We start from the raw sequence: 26,739 nt of genomic DNA, 5'->3' as shown, positions 1-26,739 counted from the left end.
AAGGTAATTAGAGGGAGAATTTAACCCAGTCTGGGAGTGTTAGAAAGGACTTCCTGAAGGAAAATACTTTTCTAGCTTTACCTTTGCTAAACACCCTCTGGGGAAAAAAAAAGTGTAATTTTTGTCTATTCTATGAATGCATGAAAAAAAGCTCAGAAAAGTTAAAGGACTTCCCAAAGTCCCTCAGTGAATGGCAAAGTGGTGTCTCAGTTATGCTACCCTATCCCTATCCCAAGGAAACACTTCCTGTGAATAAAGTCATTAAGGAATAAGTTGGGTTTTTTTCTTTTCTCCCATTATCTTTCTTGTATAAAAGGAGACAAAAACTATCACTCTTTCTGCAACTCCCCTCTTCTCCCTGAAAAATTTGACAGAATGCCAAAGTCTGTAAAATCCACTATCTGCTAAGAGTTACAGAATCTAGGCCAAAAGATACAACTGTATACCATGAGGATTCTAGAGGGATAGAAACGTACATGTTGTTGAATCCTCATTTGACTATAAAAAGCTCTATGACAATAGGCAAGCAACTTAGCCACATAGTCTCATTTTTTTTCATTCATAAAATAGAGCAATGAGAGTTTCCATCTCCTAAATTGCTGTGATGACTACATGTCAAGTCCTTAGCTTGTGCTTGACTGACTTTATAATTGCTCAATAGACATTCACTGTTAACTTTAGCTAGAAAAAATGTCATCTACAGAAGGATCACTTGAGTCCCGGAGGTTGAGGCTACAATGAGCTGTGTTCGCACCACTGCACTGCAGCCTGGGTGACAAAGAAAGACACTGTCAGAAAGAAAGAGAGAAAGAGGGAGAGAAAGAAGGAAGGAATAGTGTGAAGGAAGGATAGTGGGAAGGGAAAAAGGAAGGAAGGAAGGAAGGAAGGAAGGAAGGAAGGAAGGAAGGAAGGAAGGAAGGAAGGAAGGAAGGAAGGAGGGAGGGAGGGAGGGAGGGAGGGAGGGAGGGAGGGAGGGAGGGAGGGAGGGAGGAAGGGAGGTAGGAAAAGAAAAGGAAAAGAAAAGAAAAAGAAGAAAAATGTCATCTAGTTCACCTAATTCTCCCCTCTGGTCTGACCACAGATATCACCTGTGCATTCTTTTTTGAAAACCATCCTAGGAGGCATTTATAGCTTCCTTTGTGAAGTATTTCAATGTCTGATCAGTCTCACAACCCAGAAATCCAACTCTTCCATACATTGTGTTTGCTTTCATTTAAAATGTCAACATTCTGCACTCAGAAAAAATAAAAATAAAAAGAGGGAAAATCTCTGGTGGTGTTTTTTTCTTGGATAAATCAATGAACAACACAAGTTTCTCACACTCAAATTGTCTAATCCCAAGAACTTCATTTTTGTCTTTAGAAGGTTTTGTTTCTCCTCCTTTCCTCTGCTGATGGACAGGGCTTTTTCATGCCCTGAGATTGCTGTGGTGATAATGCGAGTATCTGGTCATAATATCGTGTATGTTGTGCTCTTTGTTTTCAAAGCACATTCACATGCTCACCTTGTTGATCCTAAAACAACTGAGTGAGGTGTGGAGAGCAGATACTATCCCCAGATTTAGGAAAGGAAGCATAAAGTAAACAAAAACAGCAGCCATCATTGCTAAGCACTGATTATATCCCAGGTGTTCTATGTCTATTGTCTCATTTAACCTACCTAAAAGCCCACTCCAGTAGGTGTTATTAGATCCATTTGCTGGAGAGAAAAGTGAGACTCGGGGAAGTTCTGTACTCAAATTTCTCCAGGTAGTGAGTGGTGGAGCTGAGACTTCAGTCAAATCTGTCCTAGTCCAAAGTCAATACACTCAATCACTGGCCTGTTGAAGATTTGTTCAACCCATCAGTGACTAACATGGCATTAAAATCCAAGACCCCTGATTCTCAGTCTGGGCACTGTTCATTAAACCATTCATTCAATCTTTAATTCTTCAAGGTGCTGGAGCTACAGTTGCCTATAATTAAGACAGTTGCCACTCACAGAAAACTGCTTTGTGGCTTCCCCATCCCTAGTCTCCTGTTCTTAACTTCCTAGGTCATGCCTACAATTTTGGGGTTCCCAAGCATGCAGTCAGAGAGTAATAAGTTATGTGTACCTCTGTGTGTGTGTGTGTGTGTGTGTGTGTGTAAGTTTTATGTTTATTGTCCATCAAGAATTTGCTAGATTCTACAGCAAGAATAAAGATTTGTCAGGCCAAACATTTCAATTCAGCAACAAGGATGTTTCTTCAAACATAGAGTTGGATGTGGAGAAAAGTAAAAAATAAAATATATTGGAAGTTTCTTCCTTTCACCTGAGTGTCAAGTCTGTGTGAACATATGTCCATACTCATGGCTGGGTTGTGAGGCAAGCACTGAGCTGAGGGAAGGAGTGTAACCATCTCCACCTTCCCCTGGGAGAATGTGGTCATGTAAATATTCGAGATGCTTCATTTTGTCTCATTTTCTGTTTCAAAAGGAGATGATGGTGAAAAAGGAGATCCAGGAGAAGAGGGAAAGCATGGCAAAGTGGGACGCATGGGGCCGAAAGGTAACTAAAATGATGTGAAACTGACATTTTAATGTCATAATTGCTCTTCTTTCTCTCCTGGCCCTTGCCCTGGAAATTAGCAGCTTTCATAATGCCCTCTGCCCCAGCAATGCCTGAAATATATTTCACACATGAATTAACTCACCATCTGAATGCCCCTCTGAGATTACCTGTCAACAAGACTCTGAGTTTCTCAAGTTGCATTCTTAGGGCTGGCTGGTGTGGGACACTGGGAGCCCCAGGGAAAAGCAGTCTCTGAGAATATTAAGAAACGATGTGTTATAGAGCTGTGTTCATACCTGTGTCTCCCTTCTAAAGCCACTGCTAAGCAGCATTTTTTTTTAAAGCTGGCGTAGAGTTTAAGGAGGAAGATAAAAAGAACAAAAAGAGCTACCTGATTCATTGATCTATTCATCTTTCCCCAAGATCTCTTTATTTCTTTAATTCCCACCCCCGCCTCCCGCCCCCCGCCCATTTCATAACACAAAAGAATAACACAGTGGGGAAATGGTGGGGTATGGGAGAAGTGGGATTAAAGATGAAGAGGGTAACACAGAGGTGATTAGGAAGTATCTTCACTCACAAAGCTGGGCATTGGCCTTACCAAAATATAGCTTCTGGGTTGTGATGTGTTTGTGTGCACCTTCTGAACACTTAAAATATTTCTCATCAACTGCGAAAAGAGGGCTGCCCTAGACCACTTATTTTTAAATCTTGAATAATTTAAAAGGAAGAAAGACTCACAGACCTGTGAGACCTCAATTTGGGAAATGCTGACTTAAACCTATCTATAAATATGAATGTCAATTCCAAAATTATTCTTAGAAAACAAAGATTTTTAATTGGCAATTTTTTTTTTTAGATTTTTGTAAAACGAAATAATATTGGAAAAGCTCAGTGATTCTTGACCGTAGTTTTTTGAAAGAAAATTCAGCAGGACCATGTCTGATGTTTCTTTGATCATTAGGTTTTATGACTGCACGTTCCCCGCCCTGTTTTTAAGTGGCACGATTGTCAAATCTTGTTTTAAAATAGAGAAGAAATAGAATTCCAAAAGGAAGACAGAATGCAGCTAAAGAAGAAAAAAAACAGAATTGAATCAAGAATACTTTCACCCGGCCCTTCTCTAACCTTTCTTTTAAACATCCTCTGCCATAGTAATTCCAGAAATACTACATCAGCAAGTATTTTAATATCATCATGTCCATAGTATATATTCATACTCACTCACATGTTAATTTTAATACATACACTATAAGTCTGTTAAACTAGACAATAGAGCACGGGATATATATTAGCTATCACTGGCAGAAGAATACACTTTTTGGTATTTCTTTCAAGTGAATGTCACATTAGCCACGTTTCAAGGGAAGATAAAACCTTATGATAAAAAGATAACATGTTTGCTTTTCAGGAATTAAAGGAGAACTGGGTGATATAGGAGATCAGGGCAATATTGGCAAGACTGGGCCCATTGGCAAGAAGGGTAAGTTGCATCTTACTATTCTCCAGTAGCAATTCAAAGCAAATTGAGGCTGGGTGCAATGGCTCACACCTGTAATCCCAACACTGGGAGACCAAAGTAGGAGGATACCTTGAAGCCAGGAATTCAAAATCAATCTGGACAACAGAGCAAGACCCAGTCTCTTAAAAAAAAAATTTAATTAGCTGGGCATGGTGGCACACAACCATAGTCCCAACTACGTAGGAGGCTGAGGTAGGAGGATCGTTTGAGCCCAGAAGTTTGAGTCTGCAGTGAACCATGATCACACCACTGCACTCCAGCCTGGGTGACAGAGTAAGACCCTGTCTCTAAAATAAATAAATAAATAAATAAATAAATAAAGCAAATTGAGGATACCCTTAATTGTTTTAAGGTGTTTTGTATCATAAAAAATGTCTCCTTTTTCTTCTTTTAAATTAATAATTCTGTCTTCATAGTTTGTCTCTTCCTCCCATATATAAGCAATATATCTCACAGCTCAAAAAAAAAAAAAATGAAACAAGATTTTGGAAACAGAATCAAGCATCAAGGTCTGATAGTCTTTATGTTGAAAAATCTCCTGGGATCTACTTGTTGGCTACAAATCTTTGCTATGATCAAAATGATACACGATTATTAATAAAGTACAAAGTAAGCAGAGGACAGTAAAATTTTCTTTTTTAATCTGAGTGGATTAACCAAAAATTCTGTGCCTATGATCTATTAACAGGATAGAAACTTGGAGCATATATGTGGATACCCATTTGTTTTCAGTCATGTCCTGATTTTTTTTTTTTTTTTTTTTTTTTTTTTTTTTTTTTTTTTTTTGAGATGGAGTCTCACTCTGTCACCCAAGCCGGAGTGCAGCGGTGGGATCTCAACTCATTGCAACCTCTGCCTCTCAGGTTCAAGCAATTCTCCTGCCTCAGCCTCCCAAGTAGCTGGGACTACAGGTGCCCACCACCATGCCCAGCTGTTTCTTTATATTTTTAGTAGAGACAGGGGTTTCACTGTGCTAGCCAAGATGGTCTCTATCTCCTGACCTCAAGTGATCTGCCCACCTCGGCCTCCCAAAATGCTGGGGTTACAGGCATGAGCCATCGCACCTGGCCCTGATCTTATACATCATTAAAGCCTGAATATTAGAAAACAGAGACAGTCACCTCTGTATTGTCTAAGCATTCCTTCCCTATCCTCCTCTCACAAAGCCCCACAATGGTAGCAGGTTCTAATTGCTCCTGATATTCAGTAATTTAAGCAAGCATTGTTTTACTTAGTTTAGAGATATGAAACTGAATGAACATAAAATTTTATTCCAAGAGATTCATAGACTATTCAGGAAGATAGAACTTTCTTAAAAAGAATTAGAGGCCCGGCGCAGTGGCTCACGCCTGTAATCCCAACACTTTAGGAGGCTGAGACGGGTGGATCACCTGAAGTCAGGAGTTCGAGACCAGCATGGCCAAGATGGCAAAACCCCATCTCTACTAAAATTACAAAAATTAACTCAGTGTGGTGGTACATGGCTGTAATCCCAGCTACTCAGGAGGCTAAGGTACAAGAATCGCTTGAACCTGGGAGGCAGAGTTTGCGTTCAGCCAAGATCATGTCACTGAACTCCAGCTTGGGACATAGAGTGAGACTCCATCTCAAAGAAAAAAAAAATAATTATAATACTGAATAACATGACTACCCCAGGACTCATATTGGAGAGTAAGGCAAGATTGATATGCAAAAGAACAGACATAGGTCTTGAAGAATAGTAACATTATGGAAATAGGCAAAATGCACTAGAGAGAGATGCAAGAGATGCTTGTACAAAAAAAGATTAGGGGAAGCTCAGTCCCATGGGTAATATAATTTCTGTAGCCTTGATGTACCCTCCATCTTTTTGTAAATGCTTGAGCAGCTGCGTAACTAAGCATGTGGCTTACTTGTCCAGCGGTATGTCCTTGTAGGCAGGTTGACAGACTGTAGTCTGAGCTTAGGCTGTGGCCTCTCTCTTCCCATCCTGTGGCTCAGTACTCCCTCTTTCTCCACTCTCCAACTCACTCATTTGAGATATTCCCTTCAGCCTGCATTTGGAGACAGGGATGAAAGGCAGTGCCACTGAAGAGAAATTGCTATGGGTGTTTCTGATCTGGTGGGTTATATTGTGTATTTCCCTGTGGTTGAAATCCTTATAGCTGGGGAAGAGCCATGTGAGCTTCCCATGGTTCAGAAGTCCTGCTGCAGTGTGTGTCTGTGATGGTTTTACCATGAAGAGTCCTCACGTGTTTCAGTCCTTCCCAAGACACAGATAAAAGCCACAGCAATGGGTTCACACGGTCATATACCTCGATAAAATTTGTGAAGGAAGACAGATTCACCTCAAATGATTAAAATAGTGCTCCTTAACATTTTTTAAAGTTACTACTCCCCTAACAAGGTTTTAAGACATATTTCTTTTCTAATTGCCCTTCCCCATGAATTTTTAATACCACCCATGGATGATATATTTATTTAGGTATTCTGTGTATGTTTGTGCTTTATATATTTTTAAAAGAGTACAATTCCATTTCCTAAAAACTAACTTGTGCATCTTTAAGTGATATTGCCCCATTGAAAAAGCACAGGTTAAGACTGCTCTCTCCTTCTGCTCCAGCTTCCCTCATCATCCTTCTTGTACTGGGCAGTTTTGGAGTGGATACAAGAATCTTCAGAGCTAGCTAAGAGGAGCTTGAGGGAGAAATGTTTAGTTTGGAGTTAATGAGATATCTTTACATAGTTTGATGTGACTTCCATTTATACTTATTGCTAGCAATTCCAATGTAGAAATAGATTCCAAGAATACTCCTACCACTTACTATGCAGCTCTATCCAAAGCCAGGATGCAAAGTGCTGAGCCAGAGGTCAGATCATCATATCAATGTGTCCTGGAGCATGCAGCCCACGAAACGTGCAGGTTGTGGAAAAAAAGCAATGGTTGAAATATACAGGGCCAGAGCTAGTCTGTGGAAAAAAAAGTTTCCAAATCTAACAGCTTATATATGAAAACTATAGAGTATATTCTCAAAATTGACAATATTATTAATTGACATATATTACCAATAACAAGTTGTAATGGTGAAAGAAAAATCTGACACTACTACTAATAAAGACAAAATTCAGACTTCTGCTATAGGCCATGACAGATTTGCCTGCCTTACATTAATCTTTCTGCTAAGTATGACTAGCTGGGTCCAGAAAAAAATTTAAATATATATTTGAAGGTATGACAATGCAACCAAAATGAATAGAACTTTAGGGGCCATGATCTGGAGGAGAAGGGAATCATACTAAGGCAAGTCATGCATTCTGTACTACCTTCCTTCCAAGTCATTCACCAGTTCGTAAGTGGGGCAGCCCTAAGTGGCTAAAAGGCTTAAGCAGAAAGTTACTGAAACTGGATTCATATTCAAGGCCTGTCAAAGAGGAGTGGCCCAGGAAATGCCCCCATATTCCCAGTTAGAACTCCAGAAATACTACTTCAGAAAACACTTAATTAAACCTATACCTATTCATGTTTTTAAAAACTATTAGCAAATTAGAAATAGAAGGAAACATAATTTGTAAAGGAATACCAACAACAACAAAAATCTACTTAAAAATGATACTCCATAATAAAATACTGAACACTTATCTCCTGAGACTGGGAATTAAATTAGCATAGCCCTCTATCAGCAATTCTAATCAACATTATGTGTGAGGTTCTAACCACAGCAAAAATGGAAGAAAAATAAAAATCATAATTGAAAATAAAGGAATTTGAGCATTATTATTTGTGGAGAACATGATTGTATACGTAGAAAGTACAAAAGCATCTATAGATAATCTATTTGTATTGATGCGTTTTTTAGATGGCTTGACATACAAAAATCAATTTTGTTTCTACATAGAAACAGTTTAAAAAGAGACATTTATAATAGTGTCAAAATAAGTAAATATGTAAAAATGAATCCAACAAAAGTTACAAGCCCTCCATAATAAACTCCACATAATGACAATGAAAGAAATTAAAAAATATCTAAGGTAATGAAGGTAAAACTATGTTAATGGGTTCAGAGACTCAATATTGTTGATATGCCAATTCTCTCCCAAATTGATCCATTGACTCAATGCTACCTCAATCAAAATCCCAGAAGTGGGTCAGGCGTGGTGGCTCATGCTTTTAATCCTATCACTTTTGGGGGCCGAGGCGGATGGATCACCTGAGGTCAGGAGTTTGAGACCAGCCTGGCCAACATGGTAAAACCCTGTCTCTACTAAAAATACAAAACTTAGCCTGGTGTGGTGGTGCATGCCTGTAATCCCAGCTACTTGGAAGGCTGAGGTGGGAGAATGGCTTGAACCTGGGAGGCAGAGGTTGCAGTGAGCCGAGATCCCCGCACTGCACTCCAGCCTGGGCAATAGAGTGAGACTCTATCTCAAAAATAAAAATAAAAATAAAAATAAAAAATCCCGGAAGTGTTCTTTTAGAATTGATAAGCCAATTCAGAATGTATGTGTAAATGAAAATGACCAAGAATACCCAAGACAATCTTGAAAAAATGAAAAATAAAAACAAAGGTAGAAGACTTAAATTACTGAGTTTGAGTTTATACATTGATTAGGAAACTAAACCATTAGAATAGTGTAATTTCATGAAGAGACAGACAAATGAATTAATAGGAAGAGTCCAGAAACAGACTACCAAACTTGATTTATGCAAAGCTGACACTATTTTGTAATGGAAGTCACAAGCTAATCAATATATAGTACTGAGTTATTGGTTATTCATGTATAAAAATAATAGTCTCGATCCCATACTTAACACTGTACCTAAAATCAATGGTTTATAGATCTAAATTTGGTGGTAAACCCAAATCTGAGAGACCTAAATTTGAAAGGTAAAGCAATAATGCCTCTGGAAGTTAATATAGAGGTCTATATTTTTGATCCTATGGTAGCCAACACATTTTTTAAACAGAATATGACAAAGACCATGTAAGAAAAACTAACAAATTGAAGCCTATCAAAATAAAGAACTTCTGGCCAGATGCAGTGGCTCATGCCTGTACTCCCAGCACTTTGGGAGGCCAAGGCAGTCAGGTCACCTGAGATCGGGAATTCGAGACCAGCCTAGCCAGCATGGCGAAACCCCATCTCTACTAAAAATGCAAAAATTAGCTGGCTATGGTGGCGTATGCCTGTAATTCCAGCTACTTGGGAGCCTGAGGTGGGAGAATCACTTGAACCAGGGAGGTGGAGATTGCAGTGAGCAAAGATCACGCTGCTGCACTCCAGCCTGGGCAACAGAGTGAGACTCCATCTCAAAAACAAAATAAAATAAAGAGCTTATATTCATTAAAAGATACTTCTCAGAGAACAAAAAAGGAAACCACAAAGTTGGCTATGTGCTACCTTTGTATTCAATAAAGGGCTTATATGTAAAACATACAAAGAGATTATACAAATCAGTAAGAAAAATAACTGACAACCCAAAAGAATAAAAAAGGTCAAAAGAATAGTCACTTAACAAAAGAACATATTCAGATGATCAATAAATATATTAAAAAGTGTCAACCTCATCAGGGTGATGGAAATTTGACTAAACTATGATAGTACTGCATACTAACCAAAATGGCTAAAATAAAAATGACTGACAATATCTAGTGTTGACAAGGATGTGGAACAACTGAAACTCTCATATTTTGCTTCACCATACCATGGAAATAAATATACTATTTCAATACGCAAAAAAATGAGTGAAGATATGGACACAGTATTGGGGAAAATATTCTATACAGAAAAAAAAACCTATATGCCAAATGGTTCTATTTATAGAAATTTCAACAACATGAAAAATTTATGGCTTGAAAACTTGTAACACAGTTCTAAGTCAGTATGGTGATCTTTAGAAAGGAGGGCTATAATAATCTGCAGATGACACAAAAGCGGCTGCTTGAGGATCTTGGTATTGGTTACATGGGTATTTTATTCTGTACAAAGTCATCAAGCTGAATCTTTGTGTTGGCAAATTTTCTTTGTGGTTTTTTTCAGTAAGCGAAGTTTAATAAAATAATTTTTCGTTAACTGTGCTAAGGGAAAGATTATTATCTGACTACATTATCCCTCTATCATCTCTTAAAAATGATATTAGAAATTTGTGGACAGATAAAGTAGCAATATGAATGCAGCCAAACATACATAGCTAATAATTATGAATAAAAGCATTTTCAAGGCACAATAATTCATTTATTGATTAAAATATTATGATGTTTAGTGAATTTTGTAATGTGCCATTGGTCTACTTTTAAAATTTAGTGATTTGTTTTTATTTCTTATGATAGATATTCATTTTTACAACCACTTTTCCATTTTTAATTTTGTATCTTTTTTCAAAGAAGTCCCTTCAAATTGTATAAGCTTCAGATAAAATGCATCATGGATCTGTCCCTATCTGTATCAACTTCCTTAAACCAGTGGTTAAAGAGACAGAAAGGTATAGCCGGAAAGTGGGATGTTGGACTTCAAAATTTTTGAGATGCAGCTATGCTAAATGTGATTAAGATCTCATCTATGTCTTGTATTGCTCTGTGGAGATAGCAGAAGTGGAGGGAGAGGGTAAATCGCTGCCATGAATAAGTCCAGAATTGAAGAACTTCTTTTTTATGGTCATTCTAGATTTTGCACTTCCCTGGATTTAGATGTGTAAGTCTTGATGGGATTCCATCTAGAAGAGTTAAAGCTAATGATCTTAAGCACAGTCTTAACCCTTGAATACAATAAGACTGCGTAACTTGGGAACATAGTAGATGACGAAGACAAGAAAGGCTCAAGAGTTTTTAGTATGACTAGCTGAGCCCCAAAGTGGATGAACGTCCAGAAATGTTGAAAAAGTAACAGTCTGGAAATGTTAGGGTTAACTAACCTTATTTACTTCATGCTAATTCCTCCGGTAAGGCTCGGGTATATAGCACCTAATACATACCTTTGTCACTGTACTCACTGTCGTATCTGATTAGCTTCTCTGTTTCCCCTCATAGACTCTGAACTTCTTGGGAGAACAAATGAATGAAAAGTTCACTGGGTTTGTTTGTTTAAATAAAATAAGCTCTGTCAGGACCCTAGTATTTAACCACTTTATCTTAATGCCTATTATATATTATAGACACTTTCTCGATGTTTGTTGCATTAAGCATGAAAAACTGCCTAATAAAACTTATTACTTTTTACAGTTTGTCTCTCTTTACTACTCCGTATTCCTATAAGTACCACTTTTCCTTAATATCGATTTCCACCATTAGCTACTAAGATTTTCTTCTCCTCTAGAGATATGCCACCAAATTTGTGAGCATGTCCTGGAATTTTTTAAAATGGAGATACAATGATCCAGCTCGCTTGGATTAATTTCATTTTTAACCTGTACTTTGAAATTTATTGTCCTCATTTTTATGATTGCCTTTCTAAATTTTTTACTGACTCAGATTAATCTCAACTTTCTAGGCTGACCTTAACGTTGTCACTTGCATGGATAGGGTAGCTTTCTAGATGTCAATATTTCATTTTAGGAATAAGAAATAATAGTGATTTAGTATAGGTAAATTCCATCTCATCGCAAAATAAATGCTTTTATTTAAGGTCAATAATCCATTTACGCTGAAAGCATTATGATTTTTTTGTTTGTTTGTTTGAATGTGACCTCTAATTCTTCAACTTTCGGACAGTTATTACAGACATGGTCCCACTCATGGACCAAAATCAGTTTTTGTGGATGACTTTAAATCATAATTTGTTTTGGGGAAGTAGATATTCTAAGCTCAAATCTTCCAAAAGCTGGCTAAGTACTTGGCATGCATTCCTTTACCATAACTCAGATTCAGGAAACAGAAGTTAACATTGGTTGAGCATTCTCTGTAAGTCAAGCCCAGTGCTGATCCCATTATAAGAAAACATTACTATATCTAATTTATTCTCCTTAATGATCTCATAATTTTAAGTGCTAATTATTTCTGCTTTTAAAATAAAGAAAAGGAGGCTTAGAGAAATTAAGTAACCCGTCCATGTGTAGCCGGTAAGTGGCAAAGCCAGGATTCAAACCCTGATTTTGGGGAGCTTTCGTGATCTTTCATTGCACCACACTGCTTTGGTGTTCCCATTTGTCATGAAATGAAAAGAATTCATGTCAAAATACTGAAAAGCAGTCACAGAGTTTACATCTTCTCAGAAAAAGCAGTCACATACCAATTCAAGAAACTGTTTTCTATATTATTAAGTTCTAGCTAAAGGCTACTGCTTCAGTGAAGTCTTCTCCACTCTGATCCACACCATCTTTTCTTTTTCTGAATTCCTGCCAGGCTTTTCATTTACTTCACTCTGTTAGTACATGATAGTGTCTCATCTCTTTGTTCTCTTATGTGTGTTTTGCTTTCCTTAAAAGCCCATCATTTGCCCAAGGCACTCGATTTATGCTTCTTTTATGTCCATTATAAAGCTTAGCCCAGAACTAGGATCATAGCATAACTGGAATCAACGTTCCATCTATGTTGAATTAAAAGGTATTCACATGCGAAGAAAAAATAATGTTTTAAAAAATCAAAACATTAAACCCATAGTCATACAATCTTTTAAGTGCATAATGTCTTTGATGGTGATGAGGACTGTTATTCTTTGCAAATTTTGATAACATTTTTCAAACACCTTGCTTTTTTTCATTAAACCACTGGTTAACTCATTTGGAAGCACCATGAAAGGGGAGTCAGAAATGGTTGGGCAGGAATACGAGCACTGCCATTTAATGGCTAGATGTCCTTAAGCAAGTTATTTTGCCTCTCTGATCCTCAATTTCTTCAAGTTGTAGAATGGAGACAATGATAACACTTAGTTCATAGGATTTAATGTGATAATATGTATAAGGTATCCAGAATAGTACTTGATGATTGATGGGTACTTAGTAAAATGTATATTCCCTTTCTTCCATTAATATCTCAAAATCTATTCTTACTTTTTCCAACTTACATATAAGAGAAATAAGGAATTTGCAGGATATAACTAAGGTGTGAGCAGATTGATATTACTGAGTAGGGTGTTTGACATATGTTCATGCCCAACTATATCCTCTGCCGTATCTTGAACCTGACCTTGTGCCCACTTTCATTCAGTTGCTGAAGCTTTTCATAGCAAAGCTCAAATGCTAAGCTTTCCTTTACCCTTCCACTAGAAGCACTGTCTCTTCTGCCTTCCTCTCAGAGTATATTATCTCTCTGTTCAATGTCTTTCTCACAACATGTATCATGTTCCATTGGTATAGATTTCACCATATTCTCGTTTCTTCCAAGTACAAGTTCCAAGCCTTCCTCCTGCATGTGTAAATTGTATTCTGGCCTTCAAAGACCCCCACCTTCTGTTTGGGGAGCACACGAATGACTGGCATCAACTCTAAAGAAAAGTGTCCACATGGCTCAGTTTAGAAAGGCTCAGCAAATCTTTGGGGCCCCAGCAGGCATGCCTTCTTCTGAATGATAAGAGTAACTATGTAAGGAAAAGTACACATCAGACAATGATGAGAAAAGCCAATGGGTGTCCTCAGTACACACAACATGGGGCACCCTATGGATTTTAGAGTGGCTTTCACTTTTTCTCTGTTTCTGGTGAAGGATGAGGCTTGGCAGAACCTTAATACCAACTGCATTCCCTTTTGCATTGTCCCCTTGGGCCATATAACCAATTCTTTGACCACACCACATTCCTGTGAGGGTAAGCCCCATACACCTAGCCTAGGTGACCTTCATCCTGTATTCATCCCTCGTGAGTTCTTTCTTATTCTTTTTTTCCAGATCACTATTGAAGCATAAACTCTATTTTACTTCTGTCAGGGTCTTCCCTTTTGATTCTCAAGAACCTCAGCCAAACATTTCTTCCTGAAAATCAAAAGCTTTTGCTTTCAATTATTGCGTCTGATGTGGGCCTCAAGAGCTTATTTTGAAGTTGAAAAAAAATTAACGTGTTTTATTCTTTCTCTCTGCTTTAAAAATCCTGCTTCTCTGAGAATTATTTTGTGGATACCTGCGAGTGAGAAAATGGTTACATATAAAGAAGTACAGAAAGGGAAAGTACCAAGGTTGCTATTTCAGTATAATATATTTGACATGACTTTGCATTATTAGTATTTGCATACACACTTCACTTCTAAAAATTGTAAACTCCTTAAAGTCATAGGTTGAAGTCATGTCTCTGTATATCCTTTCAAAGTACCCAGTCTTTTGTTTTTCATAGAGTAAGTAAATAGTAAATATTTGTCTAATTAAATTGAAAAAGCACAATACATGTGTTTTTTGTTCTGTTTTGTTTTGTTTTGGAAATCCAAGGGCAAAGCCCCTTGGAATAACTTGGGGCATAATAAGTACAAAGACACTGCAGTGTGCTAACAAATTGATCGAGATTCACAAAACAATGGTATTTTTAAAATTGAAAACATGCTGAGAATTGTATTAGCCTTGTTCAGAGGGCCACGTTATTAAAAAAGTATTAGTAGGATAGGTTACACAAATTCAAATGCTTCTCACAAACCCTGCTGGAATTCTATATTCAATCTAAATAAATTATGACTCATTTAATTAGTTGTGCCTGTGTAGCCAATTGAAAATCACATTATTTATAAAAACCAAGAGATATTAGAGATATTAGTTGTAGATATTGCAAATAAAATTTAAAACTGCTTTGACTCTAGATGTGAATTCACTCCTTTCTCCCTCCTTACCTCCCTCCCTCCCTCCCTCCTTCCTTCCTTCCTTCTGTCCTCCTTGCTTTTCTTCCTTCCTTCCTTTGTTTCCTTCCTTCCTTCCTTGTTTCCTGCCTTCCTTCCTTGTTTCCTTCCTGCCTTCCTTCCTTCCTTCCTTCCTTCCTTCCTTCCTTCCTTATTTCCTTTCTTCTTTTACTTTAATTTTATTTTATTTTGGTTGCTATTGTTTTTATTCAGGTGACAAAGGGGAAAAAGGTTTGCTTGGAATACCTGGAGAAAAAGGCAAAGCAGGTATGATATGTTCAATGTTCTCTTTGATTTCTAGCACCATTCCAAATTTATTCATCTCAAAAATAAATATATTTTAAATGAAAAGCAAGAGTTCTTTTAGTATGCTTAACCTTATTTTCCTCAGGCTAGAAGAAAGGGAAGAAGGGGACTTTCCTGTCTCCCTGCTGGGGACTTTCCAAGCCCTGGGGATGGGGATGATGGCACGTTTCATCCCTGCCATGCTTACTATGAGAAGAAAGCCCAGTCCATCAGGAAGCAGCCTAATTCTTCTGGGCCAAGAGGAAAAGCTGGCACTAGGCCCTGCCTCAGCATGCCATGCCTTGCCTTTCACTAGCATCTCAACCAAATACTGGCCATCAGAGTGCAGCAGCAGCCTGACCTGATACAAACAGGCCCCTGGTTACAGTACATGCTTTCCATGACCGGGAGATTATCTAGGGTTATTCTCCTGGAGCTTTATTCCCAGTGCTTTACACAGGGAAAGAAAGATTGGTAATTTCAATTGTTTTCTATTCACAGGGCTATGGTGAAGACAATTCTAAGAACTGTTTGACGTTCTTCATATTTCATATGAATATGGATAAATAAGGCCATATTTATTCCTTTGGCTAATAAAATTATTTTTAATTTTCAAGCTACCAAAGGAAAAAACATTGAAATGTTTATGTACAACAGCCATTAAATAGAAAAAGGGAATCATTTGAATTTTACATGAGTTTCCTTATAATTCCCTCTCTGTCACAGCAATATTTGCTGGTTGTTGAAAAGGTAGGTGAGCAAAGAAGAATGAAAGACACATTAAAATCATAGTTAATCCACAAACTGGGCAACTGGCTTTTACAAACTTAAGTCGAATCTATTTATATGATTTAAACTTTGTCCTTGAAACATGCAAGCTGTATTTTAAATGGATAATTAGAATTAACATTTGATTTAATCATGAAAAGTTTCTTCTGTCTTGGAAAAACTGTCATCTAGTGAATAATGCAATAACACAAGAGAACACTGGCAGGAAATACGTTTCAAGAAAGTTATAAAAATTTTATTCTGAGATTGGGCAGACTCATTCTGTGTTCAACAAAGAAAATGCCAAATGGTCCAAAATGTGTATGCAGTGGTTTGTTGTATGTATTCTTCTTTTTAATAATCTAGTTTAGAATTGTCTTATAGTTCATTCAAAATATTTACAAAGATATATTCTGAAATTCTATCAATAATGTAAATTGGAAACCTTATTTTAAATAAAAGGTTTAAAGTATAGCCATTCACAGATATGTAGAACCAGACTAGAAAACGATAGTGAATATTGGAAAGAGAGCAAATGTTCCTTTCCACTGGTCTGCATGTACTTCAACATGAATTCACAGTTTTTGTCATTTAAAAGGTACCGTCTGTGATTGTGGAAGATACCGGAAATTTGTTGGACAACTGGATATTAGTATTGCTCGGCTCAAGACATCTATGAAATTTGTGAAGAATGGTGAACATATTCTCTTTTGTGTTATGTATCTATTGATAAATCTCTATCAACACTACAATTCCAATACTCTTAGGTGGAAATATCTTGAGTTGGACAAAGGGCTATTGAGATAGTGTCACCAGCTTAAGGGTCTTCCAAATTGCTAATTATCCACTAAGACTCCCCCAGGACACCTCAAGTCCACTACATATATTTATATGTATGTGCATTGCCTATGGGAAGAGAAAGACTTTCTTAGGTGAGGGGAATGGAGAAAAGAGCAGAGTGTGGCAAGCTATGCTGTAAGAATAAAAAGAGACAGTAAGAGTCAGAACTAGCATCTCAGAAAAGAGAGGTAATAATAACAATAGCTGCTTTCTTGAGTGCATGGAATAGTGAACAACTACTAGCATTATCTCACTGAGTTCTCATAGTTGTTTATGTAGTATGTAGATACTATGATCGAACTAAAGCTTAGAGGAAGTACCTTGCCCATGATACAGACCTAATGAGCAGTAGAGTAGGAATGTATTACAAGCTTCTCTGACTCCTCTATCCACAATACAAACATTATGTGTTTATCTGTTTTGCAACTTCCAATATTGGTCATTTTTGTTATCCCTTGTCCATTTTTTTAATAGTAGTTATCAGAAAAGCCCTTGAAGTGGAAAGGGCTTATGTATTTTCTTCTGAAATGGTATTAATAAGGTAACTATTATAATTACAGTTAAAATTAGTTTCTTTTTCATATACTTTCATTTATTGTAACTCAGCTATATTTGTTGTACATTGTTGGAATCACATAGATGCTGTCTCATGTTCATCCTCATCTTGTAACATTAGAGGCAAAGGAAATACTTGATATTAACTAACCACACTAATTATAACTCTAGTTATAATCTGTACTGCAGATTCTGTCTCTGATATGACTTAAACTGTCGTGAATAAGCCAGACCATACAGGGAGAACATAGAGCAATAGTTCTGAACATTTTAGTGGTCATAGATTTCTTTGTGAATTAAAGTTATGGATCCTAAAATGCATATATAGAGGCCCCTGACACCCAAAACATACATGCCATATTATGAGTGAAGGGTGATTCTCAGTCTCCAGTTCTGTCCTGAAGCTAACTCAGTAGCTCAGTCTTCCTCTTGTACCTGGGATGAAATATGGACAAACCCAATTCATGTACATGTTCACAGCGCAGGAATTTGGTCCAATGTGGACAAATATCTGTATTATTCCTACATCATTTCAATAAGCATTTACCATTCCTATAAGTATTCCAGGCACTGAAGCTAAAGAGTGTCAAAGACATGGTCATTGTCCTTAAGACATTCACAGGTAAGTAGGAGAGAAATGCAGACAAACGATGAGACTAAAATGCGTTGAGTGCTAGAAGGAGGAAGTGAAAGGGGCAATAGAAACACAGAGAAGAGTGACTGCCATGTCTACACGAGGGCATTGGAAAGACTTCCTATAGGAGGATACATTTCCACTGAGATCTAAAGGATAAGTAGAAGTTTGCCAGGTAGAAAAAAATTTCTAGGCATAAAAGGCATGGAAGTACAAGAGAGAAGGGTCTGCTTGTGTGGTCACAAGTAGAGCTAAAGCATCAACAATGTTGGGAAACATAGTATGAGATGGGCTGGCTGAAAGTTCACGTAACACGTCTTTGTCAACTTTGTGCTGGCCAGGTGTGTGAGAAGTTGAAGAGAAAAGGAAGGGAGAACAAACGGTAGATATTTGTTCTCTATTTGATAACTAGAGGTGGGGGTGATTAAATCTGTGACTACCTCATAATAGGACTTTGAAAAATAATTCTTGAATATTGAATAAATAAATGTAAATCTGGCAATATCATATAATTCTATTACCTTTTATCTTTTTGTGATACATAATGATACTCCTTTTTTTCTCTCCCTGCAGTGATAGCAGGGATTAGGGAAACTGAAGAGAAATTCTACTACATCGTGCAGGAAGAGAAGAACTACAGGGAATCCCTAACCCACTGCAGGATTCGGGGTGGAATGCTAGCCATGCCCAAGGATGAAGCTGCCAACACACTCATAGCTGACTATGTTGCCAAGAGTGGCTTCTTTCGGGTGTTCATTGGCGTGAATGACCTTGAAAGGGAGGGACAGTACGTGTTCACAGACAACACTCCACTGCAGAACTATAGCAACTGGAATGAGGGGGAACCCAGCGACCCCTATGGTCATGAGGACTGTGTGGAGATGCTGAGCTCTGGCCGATGGAATGACACAGAGTGCCATCTTACCATGTACTTTGTCTGTGAGTTTATCAAGAAGAAAAAGTAACTTCCCTCATCCTACGTATTTGCTCTTTTCCTGTGACCATCATTACAGTTACTATTATCCATCCTTTTTTTTCCTAATTATACTACATTTGATCTGAGTCAACACAGCTAGGAAATGCTAAACTAAGGTATGGAGCCTCCATCATCATGCTCTTTTGTGATGATTTTCATATTTTCACACATGGTATGTTATTGACCCAGTAGCTCACCAGGTTACATGGGTCTTGAGAGAGAATTTTAATTACTAATTGTGCACAAGATGGATGGTTGTCTAGATGTCAAATGAGTTGTTCTCTTGGTATTTGCTCTACCATTTCTCCCTAGAGCACTCTGTGTCTATCCCAGTGGATAACTGCCCAGTTTATTGGTGATGATTAGGAAGGTTGTTGATGATTAGGCTAACCTGCCCTGGCCCAAAGCCTGACATGTAGAAGGGCTTTCTGTGAGCAATAATAAGATCTTTGAATCCAAGATGCCCAGATCTTTTACCAGTCACACCCTATGGCTATGGCCATACTTGGAAGTTTTCCTTGTTGGCACAGATAGAGAAATGCTTTAACCCCAAACTTTTATATGGGGGACTTCTAGCTTTGTGTCTTGTTTCAGACTATGTGGAATGATGAATACTGTTTTTGTGCTTCTGATCTACCAATTTCACTAACATATAACAAGTAGGTGCTTTGGACCCCTTTCTGTAGGCCCACACCTTAATCTCAGGCCCCTATATAGTCACACTCTGATTTAAGAAAAATGGAACTCTTGAAATCAAAAGAAAAAAATGGGAAATTGTTCACAAACAATATTAGTTATAGTTCTCTTGCTAAATTACCCACTGCTATTAACTTAACTTCATTTTTATTTATCTTAGGTTTACCTGCCTCAATTTTATTCACCTTAGGCATGGGGAGTGAGGGAAGGAGTTTGTGAAGCCTTAAGAAAATTCTGGAAGCTTCAAAGTGCTACCAACATCATTTCCAGGCCCCATCGTCCTTGCCTCTAACATATCACTCGTGGTGACATTTCATGGGAGGCCTTTTACTCTTCATAAATATATGTGCTAAAAATCCTACTGGAGATGTCCCTTCTAATATTCTGAAATCACAGAAACGTGTGAGGTACAGAATTTGGAACATGCCTAGAACTCACATTTACTGAGCTGGTAAAATTCTACCTTGAACTGTAGATCAAACCTCAAAGCAGCTTTCACTAGGAATTTAAAAATAAACAGTTCAAAGATGCTGCAGATCATCACCCTATAAACTGCTACTCCAGTTCTGGTTTGTGACATATGATTAGACTGTTTCAAATGCTGGCAAAATGGTTAATGAAATAAGAGAAACAGATCAACAACATATGTTCACCTTAAACCATCTGTTCATGATTTCACCCATGACTAACTGGTTATGAGATAGGATTTAATTAGGTTATTTCTGTGGGTTCAACAAGGGCCATAAACTCAGATCCTACAGGGGCCAGACAGATGACATATATAAATGAAGTGGAACAGGTGGGGACCCTAGTGCACTGAGCACAGCTTGCCCTTCCAAAGGAGCCAGCTGCTCCTCAGTGGCTGCTACTAGTGCTAGGAAGGACCCAATCTTGCTACATTTCAAGAGAAGTCAGAAAGCTGGGAGTTTGTAACATATGTTCATATTTTAAAATGTTGGCAACTAATTAATTTTTAACTCAAATTTTAAGTCATATGGGTTAAAAATTAAAATTAAAGATTAGAGGTCAAAAGTCTTCTAGCTAAAATTGTCATCATTTCATGTCTTCTGGAGGAAGGTTCAGAAGGTTCTAACCAAATAGAATGTCATTAGGATATGATGACATCAAACTCAAGATATCCCATTAATACCTTATTCAATTCAGCTTAATAGGAATTTGTTATATGTTTGATATTTATCAGATTACTAGTTTAACTCTTTTGAGATGATAGCACATGACATTTAAAGGCAGAAAGTTTAATGCAAATTACAAAGCAGGACATCAAATCAAAGCCAGTTTCCTTGGATAGAAAGCCATCCAAGATTATGAGGAATGAAAATCTAGAAACACCTGTGGGAAAAAAATCTCATATATAAGAAGAGAGGAAGGAGAGACATGCAGCAAATGTTGCCTATGGGCAGCTTCATGTTAAGGATCCATGTTCTGATTTGTTCTAAGCTCCCAAAGTGAGTATTTATTGTGTGTACTGTAAGTGCTATTATTATTTACTGTGAATGTTATAATAGTTCTTTCAATGACTCATCTTTTCTGTGATGCTTCTAAGAGAAGATACCAGAACTTCAACAAATAAGGTATATCCTGCAACCTTGCCTGAAAGAAATTTTGAAGACACCACAAACTTAATTAAAATTATTATGAAAACTCAAATTTGTGAAGCACTTTGTGCTTTAAAAAATGCCTTCACATATCATTTTTCATTTGATTCTGATAAACTCTGTGAAGGACGAAAAGCAGTCACTTTTACTGCCACTTCCCAATGATAACACTGAGGTCCAAGGAAGCTAAGCAATTTACCAAAATCAGCTCACATATAAAAGAAATTAATGCCGTTAACCTGCTGATTGAAACGGCCAATGCAATGTCTTCTCCAATTTCTGTGCATTGCTCATGTATTGAATGGAAATTCATCCACAATGGTCTTGTTATAGTAGGGCTCAAACAACTTATCTGTACTACATTCCAAAGTTAATGATGAGGATTAATTAACAGAGATGCTGGATACAGCAACTTGCCTTACACATTTAGTGTTCACTGTTTTGTTTTTCAATTCACAAATGTCCACATAGGCATTAGTATTGAGGAGGTGACTTACGGCAGCCACAGTACAATTCTGCAGATAACTATAGATATAGGGCAACCAAAACAGATATATAAAAATCAATTCTGTTAATCTTTTCAAAATACCATCTCCTGGATTCCTGGACTTTTTGATGAGTTTTTCATGTCTCTATCTCCTTCAGTTCTGCTCTGATGTTAGTTATTTCTTGTCTTCTGCTAGCTTTTGAATTTGCTTGCTCTTGCTTCTCTAGTTATTTTAATTGTGATGTTAGGATGTCGATTTTAGATCTTTCCTGCTTTCTCCTGTTGGCATTTAGTTCTATAAATTTGCCTCTCAACACTGCTTTAGCTGTGTCCCAGAGATTTTGGTACGTTGTGCCTTTGTTCTCGTTGGTTTCAAAGAACTTATTTATTTCTGCCTCAGTTTTGTTAGTCACCCAGTAGTCAGTTATTCAGGAGCAGGTTGTTCAGTTTCCATGTAGTTGTGCGGTTTTGAGTGACTTTCTTAATCCTGAGTTCTAACTTGATTGCACTGTGGTCTGAGAGACTGTTTGTTATGACTTCCATTATTTTGCATTTGCTGAGGAGTGTTTTACTTCCAATTATGTGGTCAATTTTAGAGTAAGTGCAATGTGGTGCTGAGAAGAATGTATATTCTGTTGATTTGGGGTGGAGAGTTCTGTAAATGTCTATTATATCCAATAACAAGTTCTGAAATTGAGGCAGTAATTAATAGCCTACCAACCAAAAATATCCCAAGACTAGACAGATTCATAGCCAAATTCTACCAGAGGTACAAAGAGGAGCTGGTGCCATTCTTTCAGAAACTATTCCAAACAATAGAAAAAGAGGGACCCCTTCCTAACTCATTTTATGAAGCCAGCATCATCCTGATACCAAAACCTGGCAGAGAAACAACAATAACAAAAATTTCAGGCCAATATCCTTAATGAACATTGATGTGAAAATCCTCAATACAATATTGGCAAACCAAATTCAGCAGCACATTGGAAACCTTATCCACCATGATCAAGTCAGCGTCATCCCTGGGATGCAAGGCTAGTTCAACATACACAAATCAATAAACATAATCCATCACATAAACAGAACAATAACAAAAACCACATGATTATCTCAACAGATGCAGAAAAGGCCTTTGATAAAATTCAACACCCTTTATGCTAAAAACTCTCAATAAACTATTTATTGACGGAATGTTTCTCAAAATAATAAAGCTGTTTATGACAAACTCACAGGCAATATCATACTGAATAGGCAAAAGCTGGAACCATTCCCTTTGAAAATGGGCACAAGACAAGGATGCCCTTTCTCACCACTACTATTCAACATAGTATTGGAAGTTTGGGCCAGAGCAATCAAGCAAAAGAAAGAAAAGGCATTCAAATAGGTAGAGAGGATGTCAAATTGTCTCTGTTTGCAATGACGTAATTGTACATTTAAAAAACCCGATGGTCTCAGCCCAAAATCTCCTTAAGCTGATAAGCAACTTCAGCAAAGTCTCAGGATACAAAATCAACGTGCAAAAATCACAAGCATTGCAATACACCAATAATAGACAGAGAGCCAACTCATGAGTGAACTTCCATTCACAATTGCTACAAAGAGAATAAAATACCTAGGAATCCAACTTACAAGGGATGTGAAGGACTTCTTCAAGCAGAACTACAAACCACTGCTCAAGGAAATCAGAGAGGACACAAACAAATGGATAGGAAGAATCAATATCGTGAAAGTGGCCATACTGCCCAAAGTAATTTATAGATTCAATGCTATTCCCATCAAGCTACCACTGACTTTCTTCACAGAATTGGAAAAAACTACTTTAAAGTTCATATGGAACCAAAAAATAGCCCGTATAACCAAGAAAATCCTAAGTAAAAAGGAAAAAACTGGAGGCATCACGCTACCTGAATTCAAACTATTCTACAAACCTCTAGTAACCAAAACAGTATGGTATTTGTACCAAAACAAATATATAGACTAATGGAACAGAACAAAGGCCTCAGAAATAATGCTACACATCTACAACCATCTGATCTTTGACAAACCTGACAGAAACAAGCAATGGGGAAAGGATTCCCTATTTTAAACATGGTGTTGGGAAAACTGGTTAGCCATATGCAGAAAAATAAAATTGGGCCCCTTTTTGTATACACCTTATACAAAAATTAACTCAAAATGGATTAAAGACTTTAATGTAAACCTAACACCATAAAAACTCTACAAGAAAACCTAGGTGATACCATTCAAGACATAGGCATGGGCAAAGACTTCATGACTAAAACACCAAAAGTAATGGCAACAAAAGCCAGAATTAACCAATGGGTTCTAATTAAACTAAAGAGCTTCTGCACAGCAAAAGAAACTATCATTAGAGTGGATAGGCAACCTACAGAATGGGAGAAAATTTTTGCAATCTACCCATCTGACAAAGGGCTAATATCCATAATCTACAAGGAACTTAAATTTACAAGAAAAAAAAGCCCCATCAATAAGTAGGTGAAGAATACGAACAGACATTTCTTAAAAGAAGACATTTATGTAGTCAACAGACATATGAAAAAAAGCTCATCATTACTGGTCATTAGAGAAACGCAAATCAAACCCACAATGAGATACCATCTCATGCCAGTTAGAATGGCAATCATTAAAAGGTCAGGAAACAACAGATGCTGGAGAGGATGAGGAGAAAGGAATTCTTTTACACTGTTGGTGGGACTGTAAACCAGTTCAACCATTGTGGAAGACAGTGTGGTGATTCCTCAAGGATCGAGAACCAGAAATACCATTTGACCCAGCAATCCCATTACTGGGTATATACCCAAAAGATTATAAATCATTCTACTATAAAGACACATGCAAATGTATGTTTATTGCAGCACTTTTCACAACAGCAAAGACTTGGAACCAACCCGAATGCCCATCAATGATAGACTGGATAAAGAAAATGTGGCACATATACACCTTGGAATACTATGCAGCCATAAAAAGGATGAGTTATTGTCCTTTGCAGGAACATGGATGAAACTGGAAACCATCATTCTCAGCAAACACAGGAACAGAAAACCAAACACTGCATGATCTCACTCATAAGTGGGAGCTGAACAATGAGAACACATGGACATGGGGAGGGGAACATCACACACCAGGCCTCTCACTGGGGTGGGGGACTAGGGCAGGGATAACATTAGGAGAAACACCTAATATAGATGACAGATAGATAGGTGCAGCAAACCACCATGGCACATGTATAAGTATGTAACAAACCTGTACATTCTCCACATGTGTCTCAGAACTTAAAGTATAATAAAAAAAGAAATCAAGATTTGCCCCTAGTAAAAATAAGCACATAATTATTTTCCTCGTAAAAGAATTCACTAGAGAAGTGAGTCACTGCTCAAACACAGTAGAAAGGTGTACACCCTTGTTCTAGAAAGATATAGCAAACGCTCATTGCACTTTGGACAACTCACCCACAAACACTGCTGGCATTTTAAACAATGCATTTCATCCTGCTTAGATCTGTGTTACCCAATTATGAGCAGCTCTAATTGTCCTTAATCAAACAATTTCCAGCTCTTTGGATTGCATACTTTGAGGCAACAAGGTACTTGTGGAATGGTAAAAGTAAACTAAACAGCGTCACTCACAGCATCAACATATTGAGACTAAATTTTCTCAGGTATTATCAATGATAGGAAAATGATGGTGTGATTCCTTCCAGGGTAGCACTGGTTTGACAGCATCAGTTAGAAACTAAAAATCTAGATCTGATATCGCAACTGCCCAAAGGTCACACCAACTGTGCTTCTTACTAGTCATATTAGGAGAATATCTTAAGTGCTCTAAACCTTGTTTTTCTAATCTACATAGTTCTTCCCCACATAATATGATGAATAAAAGATGCAATATAAGGAGGTATTTAATGGGGTACCAGCAAAATAAGATATGAATGCAAAAAAACTAAGCCATTATGGCCAACTACATCTACTACCAGATTCATGTTGAAAAGAAAACATATTTTAACATATATTAAAAATTAACTGTGAATATATGTCTATCATATATATACTATACATACAACATATATATGTATACATTAAGTGTATGTGTGTGTGTGTGTACAGCACGATACATTTTTGTAGTTATTTATAGATAAAATTTTTATCTGTGGGAAGGTGAATAAATTTGCCAACAGTTGTACTGCTTGTTGGAATTAGACCTGAAGTCCATCACTGGATATGATTGATTCTAAAACTGTCTATACCTTTTTATAGGATGCAGTTTATCTGAACCTATGGTGATCACATAAAATTAACTATTTTCTACTTAAAAATGAAATCATTAGCTTGTATCTCCTTGAGGTTGTAAGGCCTTCATAATGTAGCCAAATCCTTTAAAATTCATAGGTGGGGGACATCTGACATGTCCTTTCACGTGGGATTGAAGGAAAGGAGCCGCTGGCCACAGATATTGTACACATGGACCTTTTTATGAACATAAAACTTTATTTTACTCTTCCCCTAACACATGGTCATGCAGTTCATATTTGAACATTTTTGGTAATCTGGTAAGCCTATTAAAAAGTTTTTTCTTATAGTGACCTAAAATATGCTTTTCTCTGATTTCTACCCATTGTCCCTTCCTTTTCTTCTACTGTTTACAACTCTGGAAAGTCTGGTGCTGGCACAAGCTGGAGCACCATGAGCAGAGTTTTAAAGAAAAGACAAATAAGAAAGGGAATAACTATCCTCACTATAGACACAAAGGGGAATAAATAGGACTACACAAACCTCAAGACCTAGATCATATGTTCCATACTTAATACATTTAAATTTTGCTGGTGAAGCACAAGAGAGACAAATGTGGAGAATGAATTGTATTCAAAGCCAACTGCAACATCTCAAACATAACTAGTCTATTAGGAGGTGGTACATGGTAGAAAGAGTTCAACCCCCAGAGGAGGAAGTCTTTAAAAGGGAGATGGTTGGTAAGGCCCCCTTGAGAGGGTTCAGAGCAGGAGCCCAGTGCTAGTGGGAGTATGAAGTCAGAATCAGAGCTCAAATGCATGACGCCTACACCGTGAACAATTAGAAAGGCTATAGCTT

The 26,739-nt window shown here is 37.4% G+C and overlaps 1 protein-coding gene across 1 annotated transcript in view; it reads left to right on the top strand.

Moving 5' to 3' along the window:
* Positions 1-26,257, top strand: part of COLEC10 (collectin subfamily member 10) — a 45,376-nt gene extending 19,119 nt beyond the window's left edge. The window contains exons 2-6 of the mRNA XM_050802107.1: positions 2,458-2,529; positions 3,944-4,015; positions 14,991-15,044; positions 16,429-16,524; positions 18,433-26,257. Of these exons, the coding sequence (XP_050658064.1) occupies positions 2,458-2,529; positions 3,944-4,015; positions 14,991-15,044; positions 16,429-16,524; positions 18,433-18,824 (686 nt within the window). The 3' untranslated portion in view covers positions 18,825-26,257. The remainder of the gene's footprint in view (positions 1-2,457; positions 2,530-3,943; positions 4,016-14,990; positions 15,045-16,428; positions 16,525-18,432) is intronic.
* Positions 26,258-26,739: the final 482 nt, after the last annotated feature.

Source organism: Macaca thibetana, chromosome 8 (genome assembly GCF_024542745.1).
Source record: "Macaca thibetana thibetana isolate TM-01 chromosome 8, ASM2454274v1, whole genome shotgun sequence".
NCBI classification, from domain to species: Eukaryota; Metazoa; Chordata; class Mammalia; order Primates; family Cercopithecidae; genus Macaca; species Macaca thibetana.
Note: the sequence above shows the minus strand (reverse complement) of the source record. Positions and strands in the feature narration are given on the sequence as shown.